The 16,484-nt window shown below is 40.1% G+C and overlaps 1 protein-coding gene across 6 annotated transcripts in view; it reads right to left on the bottom strand.

Moving 5' to 3' along the window:
* Positions 1 to 16,484, bottom strand: part of Ssh2 (slingshot protein phosphatase 2) — a 198,489-nt gene that overhangs the window by 17,235 nt on the left and 164,770 nt on the right. For all 6 annotated transcript variants that reach the window (XM_090350519.1, XM_090350522.1, XM_090350523.1 and 3 more), the window contains 3 exons: positions 13,280 to 13,326; positions 10,476 to 10,622; positions 4,201 to 4,401 (listed from right to left, as the gene is read on the bottom strand). In XM_090350519.1, coding sequence (XP_090206645.1) covers positions 4,201 to 4,401; positions 10,476 to 10,622; positions 13,280 to 13,326 — 395 coding nt within the window. The remainder of the gene's footprint in view (positions 1 to 4,200; positions 4,402 to 10,475; positions 10,623 to 13,279; positions 13,327 to 16,484) is intronic.

The following is a 16,484-nucleotide window of genomic DNA, read 5'->3' as shown; positions in this document are numbered from 1 at the left end:
ACCCTTGATTACTATAGGATAGAGAATGCTAGAATCAGAGCTGTACCTCTATGAGAAAACTACTACATGTGTCCCGGGAGATAATATGAAATTTGAGATCCAAATGTCTGGACAGAAAATGAAATTTATTTGCAAACTCAAGTGGGATTTTTCTAAGGTCATTTCTCTCTTGGTTATCTAAACTGCAAAGCCTAAGAGTTTCAGTCAACAAGGAGTCTGGGGATTCTTGTTTCTTTGTTCCTTCTTTCCTTCCCCATTCCTTGTATAATTTTGTTTTATTTATTTTATTGGTCCAAATCTTGGGGCTTGAACTCAGTGTCTGAGTGCTGTTCCTGAGTTCTTTTGCTTTCTACCACTTGGGCCACAGATCCACTTACAACTTTTTGATGGTTAATTGGAGACAGGAGTCTCATGGACTTTTCTTGCCTGGGCTTGCTTCAAACCAAAACTCTCCTGAGCAGCTAGGATTACAGGAATGAGCCTCTGAATCTAGCTGCTTTACCTGGTTTTTGAATAGGGTCTTGTGAATATGGATCTGTATTTATGATGGATGTCTTTGACTGAATGTCTGCTATCTCTAAAAGTACTTTTCTCTGCAAGTGTCTCCTTCAGGTTATAGTAACGTTCCCTTCCTAACTGGGCCTAGGAGCAATGATTAAATAACAACTCTGCCAATACAAGTCTCTTGATTTTGCTACATAGTCCTAACCTGAGACTGCTATTTCTTGTTGAGATCCTGAAAGATGAGGGTATTCTATTACTTTCAGCTCAAAGTTGTGTAAGTTATATACACTGGACCCCAGTACTTAAGAGCCTGGTAACATTATAATAATTTTTTATTTTGCCACTTTTGGGGCTTGAACTCAGGCCTGGCCACTGTCTTTAGACATGTTTTGCTCAAGGCTAGTACTCTGCCACTTGAGCCACAGTGCCACATCTGGCTTTTTCTGTGTATGTGGTACTGAGGAATCAAACCTAGGGCTTCATGTATGCTCAACCACCAGGTTATGCTCCTGGCCCCACAATACAAGAAATTTTAGGAACACTTTCCACACCAGGTTCTGCAGAGTTATTCTGCTTGAGGTGTGAGGTAGTGGTTGGGATCAAAGAGGAAATAAAAGGCATAGAGAAAGGACATGATGAGAAACAACCCTTAGTAATACATAGTAACATTTATACACATTAATTTTTACCCTGAGGGGCACCATTTGTCTGTCTGTCTGTCCGTCTGTCTATCTATCTACCCATCTATCTACCCATCTATCTATCTATCTATCTATCTATCTATCTATCTATCTACCCATCTATCTATCTATCTATCTATCTATCTATCTATCTATCTATCTATCTATCTATCTATCTATCTATCCATTCACCCACCCACCCACCCATCTATCCATCCACCCACCCACCCACCCATCCATCCATCCATACAAGATAAATGCTCTATTACTGAAGTTACATACTTCTAGATTTTCATATTATAGATAAGGTCAGGTGAGGATAAGAAATGTGAAGTAATTTCCAAGGTTATAGCAATGAGGTGAACTAGGAATGGGAACTACATCTACTGACTCAAATTCTGTGGTTTTCCCTCTCAAAACTTGCCTTTCCTTATGAATAACCCTAGGAAGTTAAGACTGAACAGAAAAACAAAAAAGAAAAAAAAGGGAAAGGACAGAGGAAGAAAGCAATTTCCTGGTTTGTGTTGCCCTTCTTAACCTCATTTTTCTGAAATTCATTTAACATCTTAGAAAAAGCACATATGCTTTAAAAATGACAAAACAAAACAAAACAAAACCCAATAACAACCCAACAGCTTGCAGTAGTCTGGGATTCCAGGATAAATACTGAATTTGGCAGGACACATAGTATCCTTCCTCTCAGTGGGTCACGTGAGGACACTGCCTAACATCCTCTGTCCTACGTGTCTGAGAAATATTTATCTCCCTTCAAATCTCTACATGTCTCGTTCTTATGCCTAAAGGAATTTGTGTGTCCTACCTTCTGATAAGATATAAAAAATATCATCAAAATCTGTCCCTAAGATTTATCCATTCTTTTAAACAGGAGGTTTGAGTATTTTCCCAGGCTCCTGAAAGAACAGCTCAGATGAAATCATGCCAGATGCTGAACTAATGGGAGGGGTTTTTAGTGGAAACCAAAATGTTAGGCTGTGGCCACATTTTCACAATACTTTGGGGGTTCTGAAGAAACACGGCCCAGATTCAACTGTCAAAACCAAGTCATGAGACTCACTGGAAATCAAACCCTGGTACCAGTTCCAACTGCTTCTAGACAGCTGTGCCTTCATCATACTACTACCACCTAGAACAGGCACATGTGAAAAAAGAAAGCAAAATCTAGTAATCCAAAGAAATTCAGGATATGGCAGCTCAAGAAACTGAGCAAATTATTTAATATCAAATGCTTGTTCCCAAGAAGTTCAAGGTAGTTTTCACCTCCAAAGAGGTAAGGAGGTAGTAAAATAACTTATTTTAATAACCAACTATTATTGACAACAGCTGTCTCTTACTGATATGGAGATACTTAAGACCCTAATACTGGACCAGAAAGGCACGCTGAAAGGTATTTTTTTTTTTGTGGAAAACATATCCATCAAAATCTATAGTAAAGTAAAACATAAATAGGTAAGATACCTGTAAGTACTGAATTCATAAACTATTTTTCTCCTTTGAATTCTCTACACTTTTACAAAGCATCTATATATCTATAAATAATATGTAGATTAAAGGTTTTAAAATAAGAAAAAATACAAAAAAGAGTTGTTTCTGGGAAAAACAGGTTTACAAATACCTCAAATAGTTTACAGACATTTGTTACATGATCAAAATTACTGAAGAGGGCTCAGTAAAAAAATACCAAAATAAAAATAGGTACTGTGAATTTCTCAAGTATTTCAGCTTAGTTTAATATTATCTTAGGAGTAACTTTATTCATTTTGATAAGGCAGTTGTTTCCAGAGCTATAATATGTTGAGAAATGTTTATTAAAATGTGCACTGAGAGGCTGGGAGTGTGGCCTAGTGGCAGAGTGCTTGCCTAGCATGCACAAAGCTCTAGGTTCAATTCCTTGGTACCACATACACAGAAAAAGCTGGCATGGTGTATAGTGGTGTATAGCTCAGGTGGTAGAGTGCTAATCTTTTTTTTTTTTTGCCAGTCCTGGGCTTGGGCTCAGGGCCTAAGGACTGTCCCTGGATTTTCCCAAGGCTAGGGCTCTACCACTTGAGCCACAGCACCACTTCTGGCTTTTTGCTACATATGTGGTACCGAGGAATCGAACCCGGGTCTTCGTGCATGCTAGGCAAGCACTCTACCACTAGGCCAAACTCCCAGCCCCAAGAGCGCTAATCTTGAAGAAAGCTCAAGGACAGTACTCAGGCCCTGAGTTCAAGTCCCAGGACTGGCAAAAAAAAATGTGCACTTAGTTGAGCTGGGTGCTGGTGGCTCATACTTGTAATCCTAGTTACTCAGGAGGCTGAGATATGAGGATTTGGTTCAAAGCCAACACAGGCAGGAAAGTCCTTGAGATTCCTATCTCCAATTAACCACCAGAAGTGGAACTGTGGCTCAAGTGAACAGAACTCTATCTGTGAGCAAAGAGAAACTCAGGGACAGTGCCCAGGACCTAAGCTCAAGCCCACACATGCATATGTGCATACATGCATGAGTGTGTGCTTGCACACACGCGTGCACACACACACACACACAAAATTTGTACCTAGTTTGAAAACTGAAATAAAATAGTATTTTTATCCTTTAGTCAATACCAACCCAACACCAACCTAAAGTATTAAATACCTAGATCTTCCATGCTAATCTTAAATGCTTATACTTGAACTTGGAAAACTTGATGGACGGACTGTAGTTTAAAAATACCATATCCAAGTTGGGCACGGTAGCTCACACCTGCAACCTTAGTTACTCAGGAGGCTGAGATCTGAGGATCAAGATTCAAAGCCAGCCTGGGCACAGAAGAACCCGAGACTCTTATCTCCAATTAACCCCTAGAAAATGGGAAGTGGGGCTTGGCTCAAGCCCCATAACCCACAAAAAAACTCCAAAACCCAAAACCCAAAAAGCCATATCCACATTAAAACTGGCTTCAGAGAAAGACACTTCACTTTGCCATATGGAGCCTATAAGAGTATGAATCTCAGAGGCACTTAGAACACACCTAGCCAGCAAGATCCCTTGGTACTCTTCCAGTTGTCTCATGAAGCTAGGATTGGGCTTGGTCACTGTTCGTCTTTCCTTCACATAGTCATAGGCTCGGTCCAGATTCCAGCCATACTCCTTCATTGCATAAGCAATCACAGTGGAGGCTGAGCGGCTCACCCCCATCTTGCAGTGCACAAGACATTTAGATCCATGTTTCCTAGAAGAATTTGAGGAAGAACAATAGAGAATATGTTTTAAAAGCTGGATTCAAGGTTTTCCCAAGCCTGTTCTTTCCATATATTTTCTTGCTATACTATGCCTACATTCTAGTATGTTACACCTGTGAATATAGGAATACACATACATGGGGGCTCAAATGTGACAGAAAAGTAAGAAATTAAGCAATTCTAAGTGTACTCATAAACAGTATTAGTTTTTACATTAAGTCTCTTTAATTCATTTAATCAAGATTTACTATTATCATATATAAAATAATGGACAAGGTGCTGAAATGCAAACATAACACACAGATTTTACTCTAAAAGGTAGGTCTCCGTGAGAGGAGCAGGCCAAATTCAATGCAACCAATGTACTAAAGGTCACAGAGTATAGAAAGAACATTCTGCATTTAGAGACCTGGGCTCATTTTGTGTGTGTGGGAGGCCAGCTCCTTCACAGTTCCAAGGCATATTTCATGACTGGCATTTTGCTGGGCTATGGGTATGGTAGTAATTTATTTATTCAAAAGTTAGGGGCTGGGAGCATAGCTTAGTGGTAGAATGCTTGCCTAGCATGCATGAAGACCTGGGTTTGATTCCTTGGTATCACATACATATAAAAAGCCAGAAATGGTATTGTGGCTCAAGTGGCAGAGCACTAGCCTTGAGCAAAAAGTGTCCAAGGACAGTGCCCAGGCCTGGCAAGCTCCAGGACTGGCAAAGCACTTGCCTACCAAGTGCTATGTCCTGGGTTCAATTCCCAGTAAAAAAAAGTTACAGTTGTTTAACCAGGCACCAATGGCCTGTAATTTTATCTCTGTGGGAGACTGAGATTTGAGGATTGTGTTTCAAAGCCAAGCCAGTCCAGGCAGGAAATCTCCAATGAGCCACCAAAAAGTCAGAAGTTGAGCTGTGTCTCAAATCAGAGCACTAGAGCTTTGTGCACAAAAGCTCAAAGACAGAGTCAATGCCCTGAATTTCAGCCTTCCGGACTAGCATACACATACAAAAAGAACTAACAAATGTTGAATTGTTTCTAGTTAAAATTCCAGTGAGGGTTCTATCCCCAAAGAACACAAACCAAATGAAACCAACCTTACTTTCTATTTCGACAATCCCTGAATATTACTTTTCATAGCCCTACAAATCATACCTTGTCTAGAGACAGGCCTTATAGCGTAGGAAACTGAACTGATACATCAAATGCAGTGAGCTATATTCTAGCCCCCCCTACCCATTTTTTTCCTGCCAGTACTGGAGCGTGAACTCTTAAGCCTTGTGTTCTGGCTTGGCTTTTTTGCTCAAGACTGGCACTCTACTATTTGAGTCACACTCTACTTCTGGTTAGTTACAGATAAGAATCTGTCAGATTTGTCTGTGTGGGCTGGTGGCTGGGAACTGTGATCCTCAGATCTCAGTCTCCTGAGTGTAAGTATGAGCCATTGGTATCCAGTTTTTTTCTTTTTTTTGTTAGTCCTGGGGCTTGAACTCAGGGCCTGAGCACTGTCCTTGGATACTTTTTGCTCAGGGCCGGCACTTGCCACTTGAGGAATCAAACCCAAGGCTTCATGCATGATAGGCAAGCACTTTACCACTATGCCATATTCCCAGCTCCCCCCACCTTTTTTTTTAATGGAAAGAAATAAAAACAGCATTACCACAAAGCTATACTAGCAAACAAACACAACTATGCAGAACTTGGATATAAACATTATTCAGTATGTTAATTCATTTTTTTGCCGATTGTGGGGCTTGAACTCTGGGCTGGGTGCTGTCTCTGAGCACTTCAGTTCAAGGGTAGTACTTTACCACTTTGGGCCAGTTATGGTTTTCTGATGGTCAATTGGAGATAAAAGTCTCATGGACTGACTTTGAACCTCGGTCTTCAAGTCTCAGTTTCTTGAGTAGCTAGGATTGCAGATGTGAGCCACCAACGCCCAGCTTCAGTATGTTAATTCTAAATAACACAGTACCTAGCACATAGTAAGACTTCAAATATCTGGTTAAATGTCTATGAACAGAGGCATAGATTTCCTGATTAGGTCTTCCAGTCACTTAATAGGAACACTTTAAAATCTTGGGGGAATATTCCTAGATACCTGGTGTACAAAGAATCTAGAATCCTTTATTCAAATAAGAAAAAAACTACATATACATATTAGCAGTGGGGGAAATACTCCTACTCACTCACTTACTGCATGATGGAACACAAACTTCCTTTTGGAAGCATATAATCCTACTTCTAGAGACAGAGACACATTAGAAAGTTAAAAATCAATCAAGGGGCCTAAGGTTACTTGCTAAAATGAGTAGGTAAATAACAGGAATGTAGAAAATGGTGTATAATAACTGAAAGTTTCAGGGGTAAGGTAGATTAGCCTCCTACCTACCAATTATATGCAAAATTGTGGTATGTTAAGGTTGGATAGTGTCTCTGTTCAGATTAGCCCAAATGACTAGGAAATACTTGTTTTACATATGGCACCATTGTTTTCATTTCAATGACTCATGAGTATTTAGTTTAATAGTTTCTACAGAACTCTGACAACTTAAAAAATTTCAAATTTTAGGTCTACCCCATTAGGTGCTCAAGCTTAGCTTTTAAGTAAAATACAACTGTGAAGCCCATTCTCATGAACACATCTCTTAGGCATATTTTCAACTAGATTTTTTTTTAGTGGATAGTGTTTAACTTATATAATAAAGGATCTAAATCAGTGTTCATCTAATCCAATTCTACACTTTAGTTTCAGAACCCTCTTCTCTAAAGGACTGTCCTAACATGAGACACGGATGGTGCATAAGGAACAGTATTTAAGCAGATACTTCTTCTAGGACACTGGCCCCTGGGACCCTCTACACTTGCAGGAGCCCCAGAAAGAGTGCCTCCATTTGTACCTTGGGTGCCTCATGCGTCTTCTTAATCCCTCTGGAGGCAGCCTTGCTTTTCACTGTAACTGAGGCCTTGCTTTGAACTCTAACATCTTTAGCTGAGACTGATAACATGTTTAGACTTTCTAGTCTTCTTTCTTTATGGAACAGACTACTTCATGAACTTTGAAAATGAATAGAACTTTGGTTTAAGTCCCATCTCCACTACTGAAGTTGCTCTTTTGTATTTTAGAAAATATTACATGAAAATACATAGGAAATAACTAGTATGAAGTAAACATGGCATGCATGGTATTATTGCTGGTAATAATTTATTAATATGCTTCAAGAATATAAAAACAGAGCCAGGCAGTGGCTCTAATCTTTAAGTCCTAGCTCTGAGATCTAAGGATGGCAGTTTGAAGCCAGCCTGGGCAGGAAAGTCTGTGAAACTCCTTTCTTCAACTAACCATCAAGAAAAGCTAGAAGTGAACTGCTGTGGCTCAAGTGGTAGTGCTAATCTTGAGCTTTGTCAAGCCCCAGGACCAGCACTCGCATACACTGTGTGTGTGTGTGCGCACACACACACACACACACACACAAATATAAAAAATACTTGGACTAGAGGCATGGCTCATTGACTTGGTCGAATGCTTCCTTAGCAAGGGTGAAGCCTTGGATTCAATCCCTAAAACTGTTCCTCCCCTCCTCCGTGTGTGTGTGTGTGTGTGTGTGTGTGTGTGTGTGTGTGTGTGTGTGTGTGTGTGTGTGTGTGTGTATTCATTCTTTCCATTGTTGGCTAGAGCCTAAAGGAATAGGCTCAAAGCTGGAGTATAAGCATTCAGGAGAACAAGAAGAATGAAGAATGTTCTGATCATGAAGGTCCTTCAGAGAAGTGTGGAATTTAAAACACATAAGTGTTTCTCATTTGCTAGGGATGACTTGAATTTAATCTTACCTGGAAGAGGGCACAGCTAACAAACTCATTTATAGTTTCTTCTAGTGAAGGAATGAATAGGGTTGGCAAAGAAATCCTCAGGGGGCTAAGACAAATTTCATTTGAGTGTCATACAAATAAAAGAATTGAAAAAAATATTTCCAAAGCTCAATATGTTTCTCTGTCTGCAGAGAGGAAAATATAGTTTTGGTTTTTTTTGTGGGTCATAGGGCTTTAACTTGGCCTGGGTGCTGTCCCTGAGCTCTTCAGCTCAAGGGCTACTGCCCTACCCTTAAGCCAAGCTCCACTTCCATTTTCTAGGGGTTAACTGGAGATAAGAATCTCAGGTTCTTTTGTTCTCGAGCTGGCTTTGAACCTTGATCCTCAGATCTCAGCCTCCTGAGTAGCTAGGATTACAGACGTGAGCCACCTCGCCCGGCTAAGATACAGTATTCTATATATCCAAATAATTTCTGCTGTGTAATTCTCAGAATTTGTGTGTGTGTGTGTGTGTGTGTGTGGGGTCCCCTGTCCCTGAGCTCTTCAGCTCAAGGCTACCCCCAGAACCTTTGAGCCAAAGTGCCATTTCTGGTTTTCTGGTGGTTAATTGGAGACAAGAATCTCACAGACTTTAGTGTCCAGGCTGGCTTTGAACTGCAATCCTCAGATCTCAGCCTCCAGAGTAGCTAGGATTACAGGTGTGAGACACCATACCTGGCTGGGGCTTGAACTCAGGGCCTGGGCACTGTCCTTGGGCTTTCTTACTATCCTTGAACAGGAGGGTTTAATCATTTAAGCAATAGTCCCACTTCTGGCTTTCCCTGTGTATGTGGTACTGAGGAATCTAACCCAGGGCTTTGTGCATGCTAGGCAGGCACTCTACCACTAGGCCATACTCCCAGCCCCATTTCTTTAGTCATAACATAATTCTATTTTTAAAAATTTTGTGCTCAATGACTATAAGTGGTCAGTATGAGATCACTTTTCTCCAGGGGTTTCCTCCTATACTTAAAGGAAAAGCGTTAGGTCACTACGGTTATAAAATGCTAGGATTTCTAGGTGCTGGTGGCTCATACCTGTAATCTTAGTTTCTCAGGAGGCTGAGATCTGAGAATCTTGGTTTGAAGCCAGCTAAGGCAGAAACATCTATGAGACTTTCTCTCTCTCTATTTTTTTTTTTTTGTGTGTGTGTGTGTGTGTGTGTTGGTGACAGGGCTTGAATTCTGGGCCTGGGAGCTATCCCTGAGCTCTTCAGCTCAAGGCTACCACCCTACCCCTTGAGCCACAGCACCACTTCCAGTTTTCTAGTGGTTAGCTGGAGATAAGAGTCTCACACTTTAAGCCTGGGCTGGCTTTGAACCGTGATCCTCAGATCTCAGCCTCCTGTAGCTAGGATTACATGCATGAGCCACTGCACCTGGCTTTTTTTGTCCCCCCTAGTCCTGGGGCTTAACTCAGGGCCCGAGCATTGTCCTTGGATTTTCTCAAGGCTAGCACTCTACCACTTCAGCCTTAGTACCACTTCTGGCTTTTTTTTTTTCCTCCTATGTATGTGATATAGAGGAGTCTAACTGGGGTCCTCGTGCACAGGGTCCTTGTCCCAGCCCCACATCTATGAGACTCTTATCTCAAGTTAATTACAAAAAAAAGGGGGGTGGCCAGGAGTTTGGCCTAGTGGTACAGTGCTTGCCTAGCATGCACGAAGACCTGGGTTCGATTCCTTGGTACCACATGCATAGAAAAAAGCTGGAAGTGGTGCTGAGGCTCAAGTCGTAGAGCTCTAACCTTGACAAAGTCCAAGGACAGTGCTCAGGCCCTGAGCTAAAGCCCAGGACTGGCAAAAAAAAAAAAAAAAAAAAGCCAGAAGTGGAGCTGTGGCTCAAGTGGTAGAATGTTAGCCCTGAGCAAACGAAGCTCAGGGACAGCTCCTAGGCTCTGAGGTCAAGCTCCAGGACACGCATGTGTGCACGCGCGCGTGCACACATACACACACACACAAATCTAGGATTATAAATTTCAGCCCCCTTCTTCCTGAGGACCGTCATCAAGTTATCTATAGCATTCAGTAAAGTTAGGTGTGATGTATAAAGAACAGGGTCAAAATGTCTATGGGGGACTGGCCACCAATTACATGCCTATAATCCTAACTACTCAGGCGGTTGAGATCTGAGGATCACAGTTCAAAGCCAGCCTGGGCACAAAAGTCTGTGAGACTCTTCCAAAACTGACAAAAAATAAAAAAGTCTGTATGGGGATATTACTCACTTTGCTTTAGAGATGAATTTGTAAGTATCATTCCAGTAAGCAAGGAGATCAGTTGCCTCTTCATCATATACCCGGATGTTATGATACTCAAAGACTCCTGGGAAGAAGTTATCTATCTCTCGTGTGACATTCAAAATATACCGCACCCTGTGAAGAAACCAAGGGAGAATATGTACTCTACTACTCAGGCTACATCCAACTTCCACCACTGTTTCTGCCACATTTAACATATAAATTCCATTTTCAGTTTATATATATATATAGTTATAGTTATAGAACTTATCTTTGATAAGTCTCTTGGAAACAGCCCTTACATTTACTCCTAAGAACTAACCTGAGACCTATAACCTAGCAACTTCTCTTTCTGTCATTAAAATTATTCAACAATACACATTTTCTTTGGCGTTTATTTCTATAAAACCAGACCACTGACATGTATCCCCCCAAAAAAAGAGAAAAGGAAAAATTGCTTGCAATGTTCTGAATGTCAGATATTAGGCTTTGCTCTGTTATTCTCTCTAAACTTTGTGAAAGGCAAATGAGGTCAGGGCTGGGAGAGTCAGGAGAGCTGGACTTGAAATTCCTTTAGCTTTTTCTGGCTGCATTCCTGGTTGCTATGGCAGCAAAATTGATCTGAGGGTTCTCCCATACTGAGATACTTGCAGGAAAGGGTTTCTCCATCAAAAATTTCTTCTAGTATATCTTACTGCATTCACCTCAATCTAACCTTTGATTTACTTTGTTATCTTCTTTTTCAATGCTATGTAGACTTAGATATCACTAGAGTTCACTGTAAAAACATGGACTCACTTGCTTTTCTTTGTAGAAGCTACTTTCTTTTTTTTTTTTTTTTTGCCAGTCCTGGGCTTGAGCTCAGGGCCTGAGCACTGTCCTTGGACTTTCTCAAGGCTAGAGCTCTACCACTTGAACCTCAGCACCACTTCTGGCTTTTTTTCTATGTATGTGGTACCAAGGAATCGAACCCGGGTCTTCGTGCATGCTAGGCAAGCACTCTACCACTAGGCCAAACTCCCGGCCAGAAGCTGCTTTCTTTTCACAACCAAATATAAGGTTCTACAAATTCAATCTCTGAAGTCAAGGAAATGACTACAAAAGAGAGCCAGGGCTAACAACTCTGTTGTTATACGAAGTGTGTATTTTTTTTCCTAGGACATAAATTTAATCTGATTTAAGTTAGCATCAAAGCCAGTTAATAGGGCATTAACAAAATTAAAAGCAAGCACATGGTAGGAATGCAGAATGGTGAAATTGCTATAGAAAACAGTTAAGTAAAACCCTTCTTGATACAAGGCAAGTTTTCTTTCTTTCTTTTTTTTGTCAGTCCTGGGCTTGATCTCAGGGCCTGAGCACTCTTCTTGGGCTTTCCTCTACCACTTGAGCCAGAGCACCATTTCCAACTTTTCTATGTATGATCCGGGAATCGAACCCGGATCTTTGTGCATGGTAGGCAAGCACTCTACCACTAGGCCAAACTCCAGGAATTTTCTTCAATTTCATAGGATTGTCCCTTTTACATTCATAAAATACTCTTCAAACAGCTAGCAAAGGATAAAAAAGCAAAAAGTGAGTTTTACTTCAGAATGGATTACTGGCACTATGTTTGATCCACAGAAGACATTCATTAAATGTTGGATGAACAACTGTAAACCTCAAATATGTAGTTCAATATTTTTTTTAAACCAGTCCTGAGGCTTGAGCTCAGAGCCTGTGGTGTGGTCTCTGAGCTTCTTTTGCTCAAGGCTAGCACTCTACCACTTGAGCCACTGTGCTACTTTCAGTTGTTTCTATTTACGTGGTACTGAGGAATTAAACCCAGGGCTTCATACATGCTAGACAAGCATTCTACCACTAAGCCCCATTCTTAGCCCTTCTACACCTGATTTTAAAGAGTATCAATGCTGTGTAAATTTGTGTGTGTGTTACTAAGATTTGATCTCAGGGCTTATTTGAGCCTGCACATACATACATACATACATACATACATACATACATACATACATACATTTATTTATTTATTTATGGCCAGTCCTAGGCTTGAGCTCAGGGCCTGAGCACTGTCCTTGGACTTTCTCAAGGCTAGAGCTCTACCACTTGAGCCTCAGCACCACTTCCAGCTTTTTTCTATGTATGCAGTACTGAGGAATTGAACCTGGGTCTTCGTGCATGCAAGGCAAGCACTCTACCACTAGGCCAAACTCCCAGTTTTTAAAAGATCTTCTGTGGATTCTTCAAGGAATGTGGTTTAGTGGCAAAGTGGTTGCCTAGCATGCATGAAGCCCTGAGTTCAATTCCATAAACAAAAAGTAAATACAATTAAAAAAAAAAGATCTTCCATTAACACAAGTGAACAGTCTTGGAAAGTGAGAGAATAGAAAAGTTGGGAGAAGGGCCGGGAGTTTGGCCTAGTGGTAGAGTGCTTGCCTAGCATGCACGAAGACCCGGGTTTGATTCCTCGGTACTACATACAAAGAAAAAAAGCCGGAAGTGGTGCTATGGCTCATGTGGTAGAGCTCTAGCCTTGAGAAAGTCCAAGGACAGTGCTCAGTCCCTGAGCTCAAGCCCAGGACTGGCAAAAAAAAAAAAAAAAAAAAAAAAGAAAAGAAAAAAAGAAAAGTTGGGAGAAGAGACATTTTAATTTTTATTAAATTACATCTGTTTAGAATCATGGTAGCAAGTATAAAGATTTAAATTATACACCATACAAATACTACTTTCATGAGAACTGTAAAGATTAACGAAGACTTCAGTCCACAGGAGTGTCAGTAATTCCTCTGTGTGCTTACCCTCGGTTCTGTAGATCCTCTAAGTTGGAGGCATTCCATTCTGAGCCCTAAGGAGCCAAAAAGACAAGGTTAGGGAGCGTTAGCAAATCAACTAAATAAAATATATTAAAAAAAAAATAAGTACTGTGGGGCCGGGAGTTTGGCCTAGAGGTAGAGTGCTTGCCTAGTATGCACGAAGACCCAGGTTTGATTTCTCGGTACTATATACATAGGAAAAAAAAAGCTGGAAATGGTGCTGAGGTACCAAGTGGTAGAGCTCAAGCCCAGGACTGGCAAAAAAAAAAAAAAAAAAAGAAGTACTGAACCAGATATTTTATGTATTATCAATTTAGTGCCTGACTTCATTTTTTTCTTTTACATATAATATAAGAAAACTGACTCATAAAAGTAAAATAATGCTGGGCAACAGGGGCTCACACCTATAATCTTAGCTACTCAAGAGGCTGAGCTCTGAGGACTGTAGTTCAGAGCCAGCCTGGGCAGGAAAGTCTGTGAGACTCTTATCTCCAACCAGAAAACTGGAACTGGAGCTATGGCCCAAGTAGTAGAGTGTAGCCTTGAGCTGCACTCTTGGGACAGCACACAGGTCCAGAATTCAAGACCCATGACGAACAACAACAAAAGTAAAATAATTTCTGCTCAAGGCCACCAAGAAATGAATTTTGGCCATCATCAAATCTACACTGGAATTCCTATGCTATTCACATTCATATTAACTCAGCATTTTCCTGAGCAACATCTATCACAATTGGTATTTATATATTTACTTATGTGCTTATTTTCTAATTATGTCACCTACTGTGAAATAAGCTCCTTTAGGACAGAAACCTTTGGAAACCTTGCATAGTGCATGGTACCTATAGGTGCCCGGCAGACATTTGTTAAGTGAACAAAACAATGGTATAAATTAACCCTAAATCTGAGGACAGAGGCCTGGAATTTAATCCTCAGTATTTCACTTAAAACAAAACAAACCCCCAGATCTGATTCAAATCCCACATCTTCTAGTTTACTACACAGTCAGGAAGATTTAAAGAAGTTGGGGAAGTAGAATATGAATGTGTTTGTGTTTATGTCCTAAGACAGTGAAGTAGTAGCCTCTGTCAATAAAGGAGGGAAATGTGTAAAATTTTAAAAACATATAAATATGGATGGGGCCAGGTACTAGTGGCTAGTCAGAAGAATGGTATGAAGGATAGTGGTTCAAAGCCACGAAAAGAAAAGTCCACAAGACTCCAGCTGCTATTAACCGGCAAAAATTAAGGCTGAAGGTATGGCCAAGCAAACAAGCTGAATGAGCATGAAACATTGAGTTCAAGCCAAAGACTTGGAAAAAAAATTTTTTTTTTTTAAATATGGAAGATTCTGTGCCTTTAGAAAATGCTCCCACACCAAAGACAGGGAGACAGACATCAAACAATAAAGGTTGAGAAGGCTAAACTGGAGCCAGGGAAATATGACTACTTTATTTCTTAATTTAGAAATCTAAATCCTCTGCAGAGCTCTTTCCAGTTAGATAGAAATAACCCTGACATCATGTGAAGTCCATAGTTTTTAATCTACCTGTCTAGGACAAATTAAATCCAAAATCTAAAGTGACACCTATCCAGAACCAAAATAAGTTACAGGCAATGGTTATTGACATAGTGAATTCCACAAAAAATGACTTAGGGCTGCTTCAGATACAATCTGAAAGATCTAGAATCAACTTAGTGCAATCCTTCTTCTGTCTTCAATACAAATACCAGGCATGTTAGCCCTTAAAAGAACCAGGCTTTTAACTCCAGGCAGCTTACTATGTCCTAATTCTATTTGTACTGAAATGTAAAATGAAATCTGGACACTACAATATATTTTAAATTAAGTTCATTTCTTTCTTTCACTAATTCTCCTAGCACTGTACAACTGGCCCAAATATCCAAGTAACTGAGTTCTTTTCAGATGTTATCCTCAGGCAATAGTCTTGCTGGGGTCCAACTGTTCCAAGCAAAATAAAAGAAAATATATTTAGACTAATAAGAATTGTACTGTGGGTTCTGATAGGATGAATACAATTACATAATCTCTAAGGTCTGATAATCCCTATCAACTTTATAAGTCACATTATTGTGGTAACCAAATATAAGTTCTCATTTCCTTCTTAGTTTATGCCACCTATTTCTAGGGACAAAAACCATGAATATAATAAAAACAACAAATTAGATTGCTGTCTCCTTTCTCTTCATACACTCTCCACTTCTCTGCACCTATAATAAATGTAACCACCTTGAGGCTGAATTTTCTTTGAAAAGGAAACATTCTTCTAAAAGGATTTTGTAATGTCAAATCTTGAAAAAGTAACTTAGCAATAAAAATTCTGCTACTTTTATATTCATGGGCTCTTTGTGTACCCAATGCTCTTGTGGTTTGCTTATTTAATTGAAAAGGTTCTCTGTTCACATCTAGCATTTTCTCAGCCAAATTACATAGCCTCCAGGAGAACTGATAATAGTTGGGCAAAGGTTTCCAGTTTAGAGAAGTACTATACTCTACTTGTAAGGATGTGGATGTGGAAAACTGTTTTTTTTTTTTTTTTCTGACCATGCAGAAAATTAACACTGCAGTAAACAACTGACTCAATGAAGGATCCAGGGGTTTGGACGGGACATGGTGGAAGCTACCAAACAGAAGAAGCTACCAAAGAACAAGTATGATGAGATGTTCGGATAATCTGTTTATGAAGTAATTTTGTTGAACAGGGGTTAAAACTTCAGGATTCTTCCCGTTGGAAGATTTTTCTCAAATAAGAATATTCACAAAGCAAGCAAGATGTCCATTCTCTAAAAAGAAGAATTATATGTGGAGCTGAAGAGGTTTCTTTTTTCTTTTTTCTTTTTTTTGCCAGTCCTGGGCTTGAGCTCAGGGCCTGAGCACTGTCCTTGGACTTTCTCAAGGCTAGAGCTCTACCACTTGAGCCTCAGCACCACTTCTGGCTTTTATCTATGTATGTGGTACCGAGGAATCAAACCCGGGTCTTCATGCATGCTAGGCAAGCACTTTAACCACTAGGCCAAACTCCCGGCCCCAGAGGTTTCTTTTTTCAATGTTCAAAAATGTTTAGTTTAAAAAGTAAATGTACAGGACTCTAGACATTCACACACAGTGAGACCAAAGAAGGATATTCTTAGGAGAACAAAAAGATGCAATGCCTGTGGACATCTGATCA

The sequence above is a fragment of the Megascapheus bottae genome, chromosome 17, assembly GCF_031878675.1.
Source record: "Megascapheus bottae isolate mThoBot1 chromosome 17, mThoBot2.hap1, whole genome shotgun sequence".
NCBI classification, from domain to species: domain Eukaryota; kingdom Metazoa; phylum Chordata; class Mammalia; order Rodentia; family Geomyidae; genus Megascapheus; species Megascapheus bottae.
Note: the sequence above shows the minus strand (reverse complement) of the source record. Positions and strands in the feature narration are given on the sequence as shown.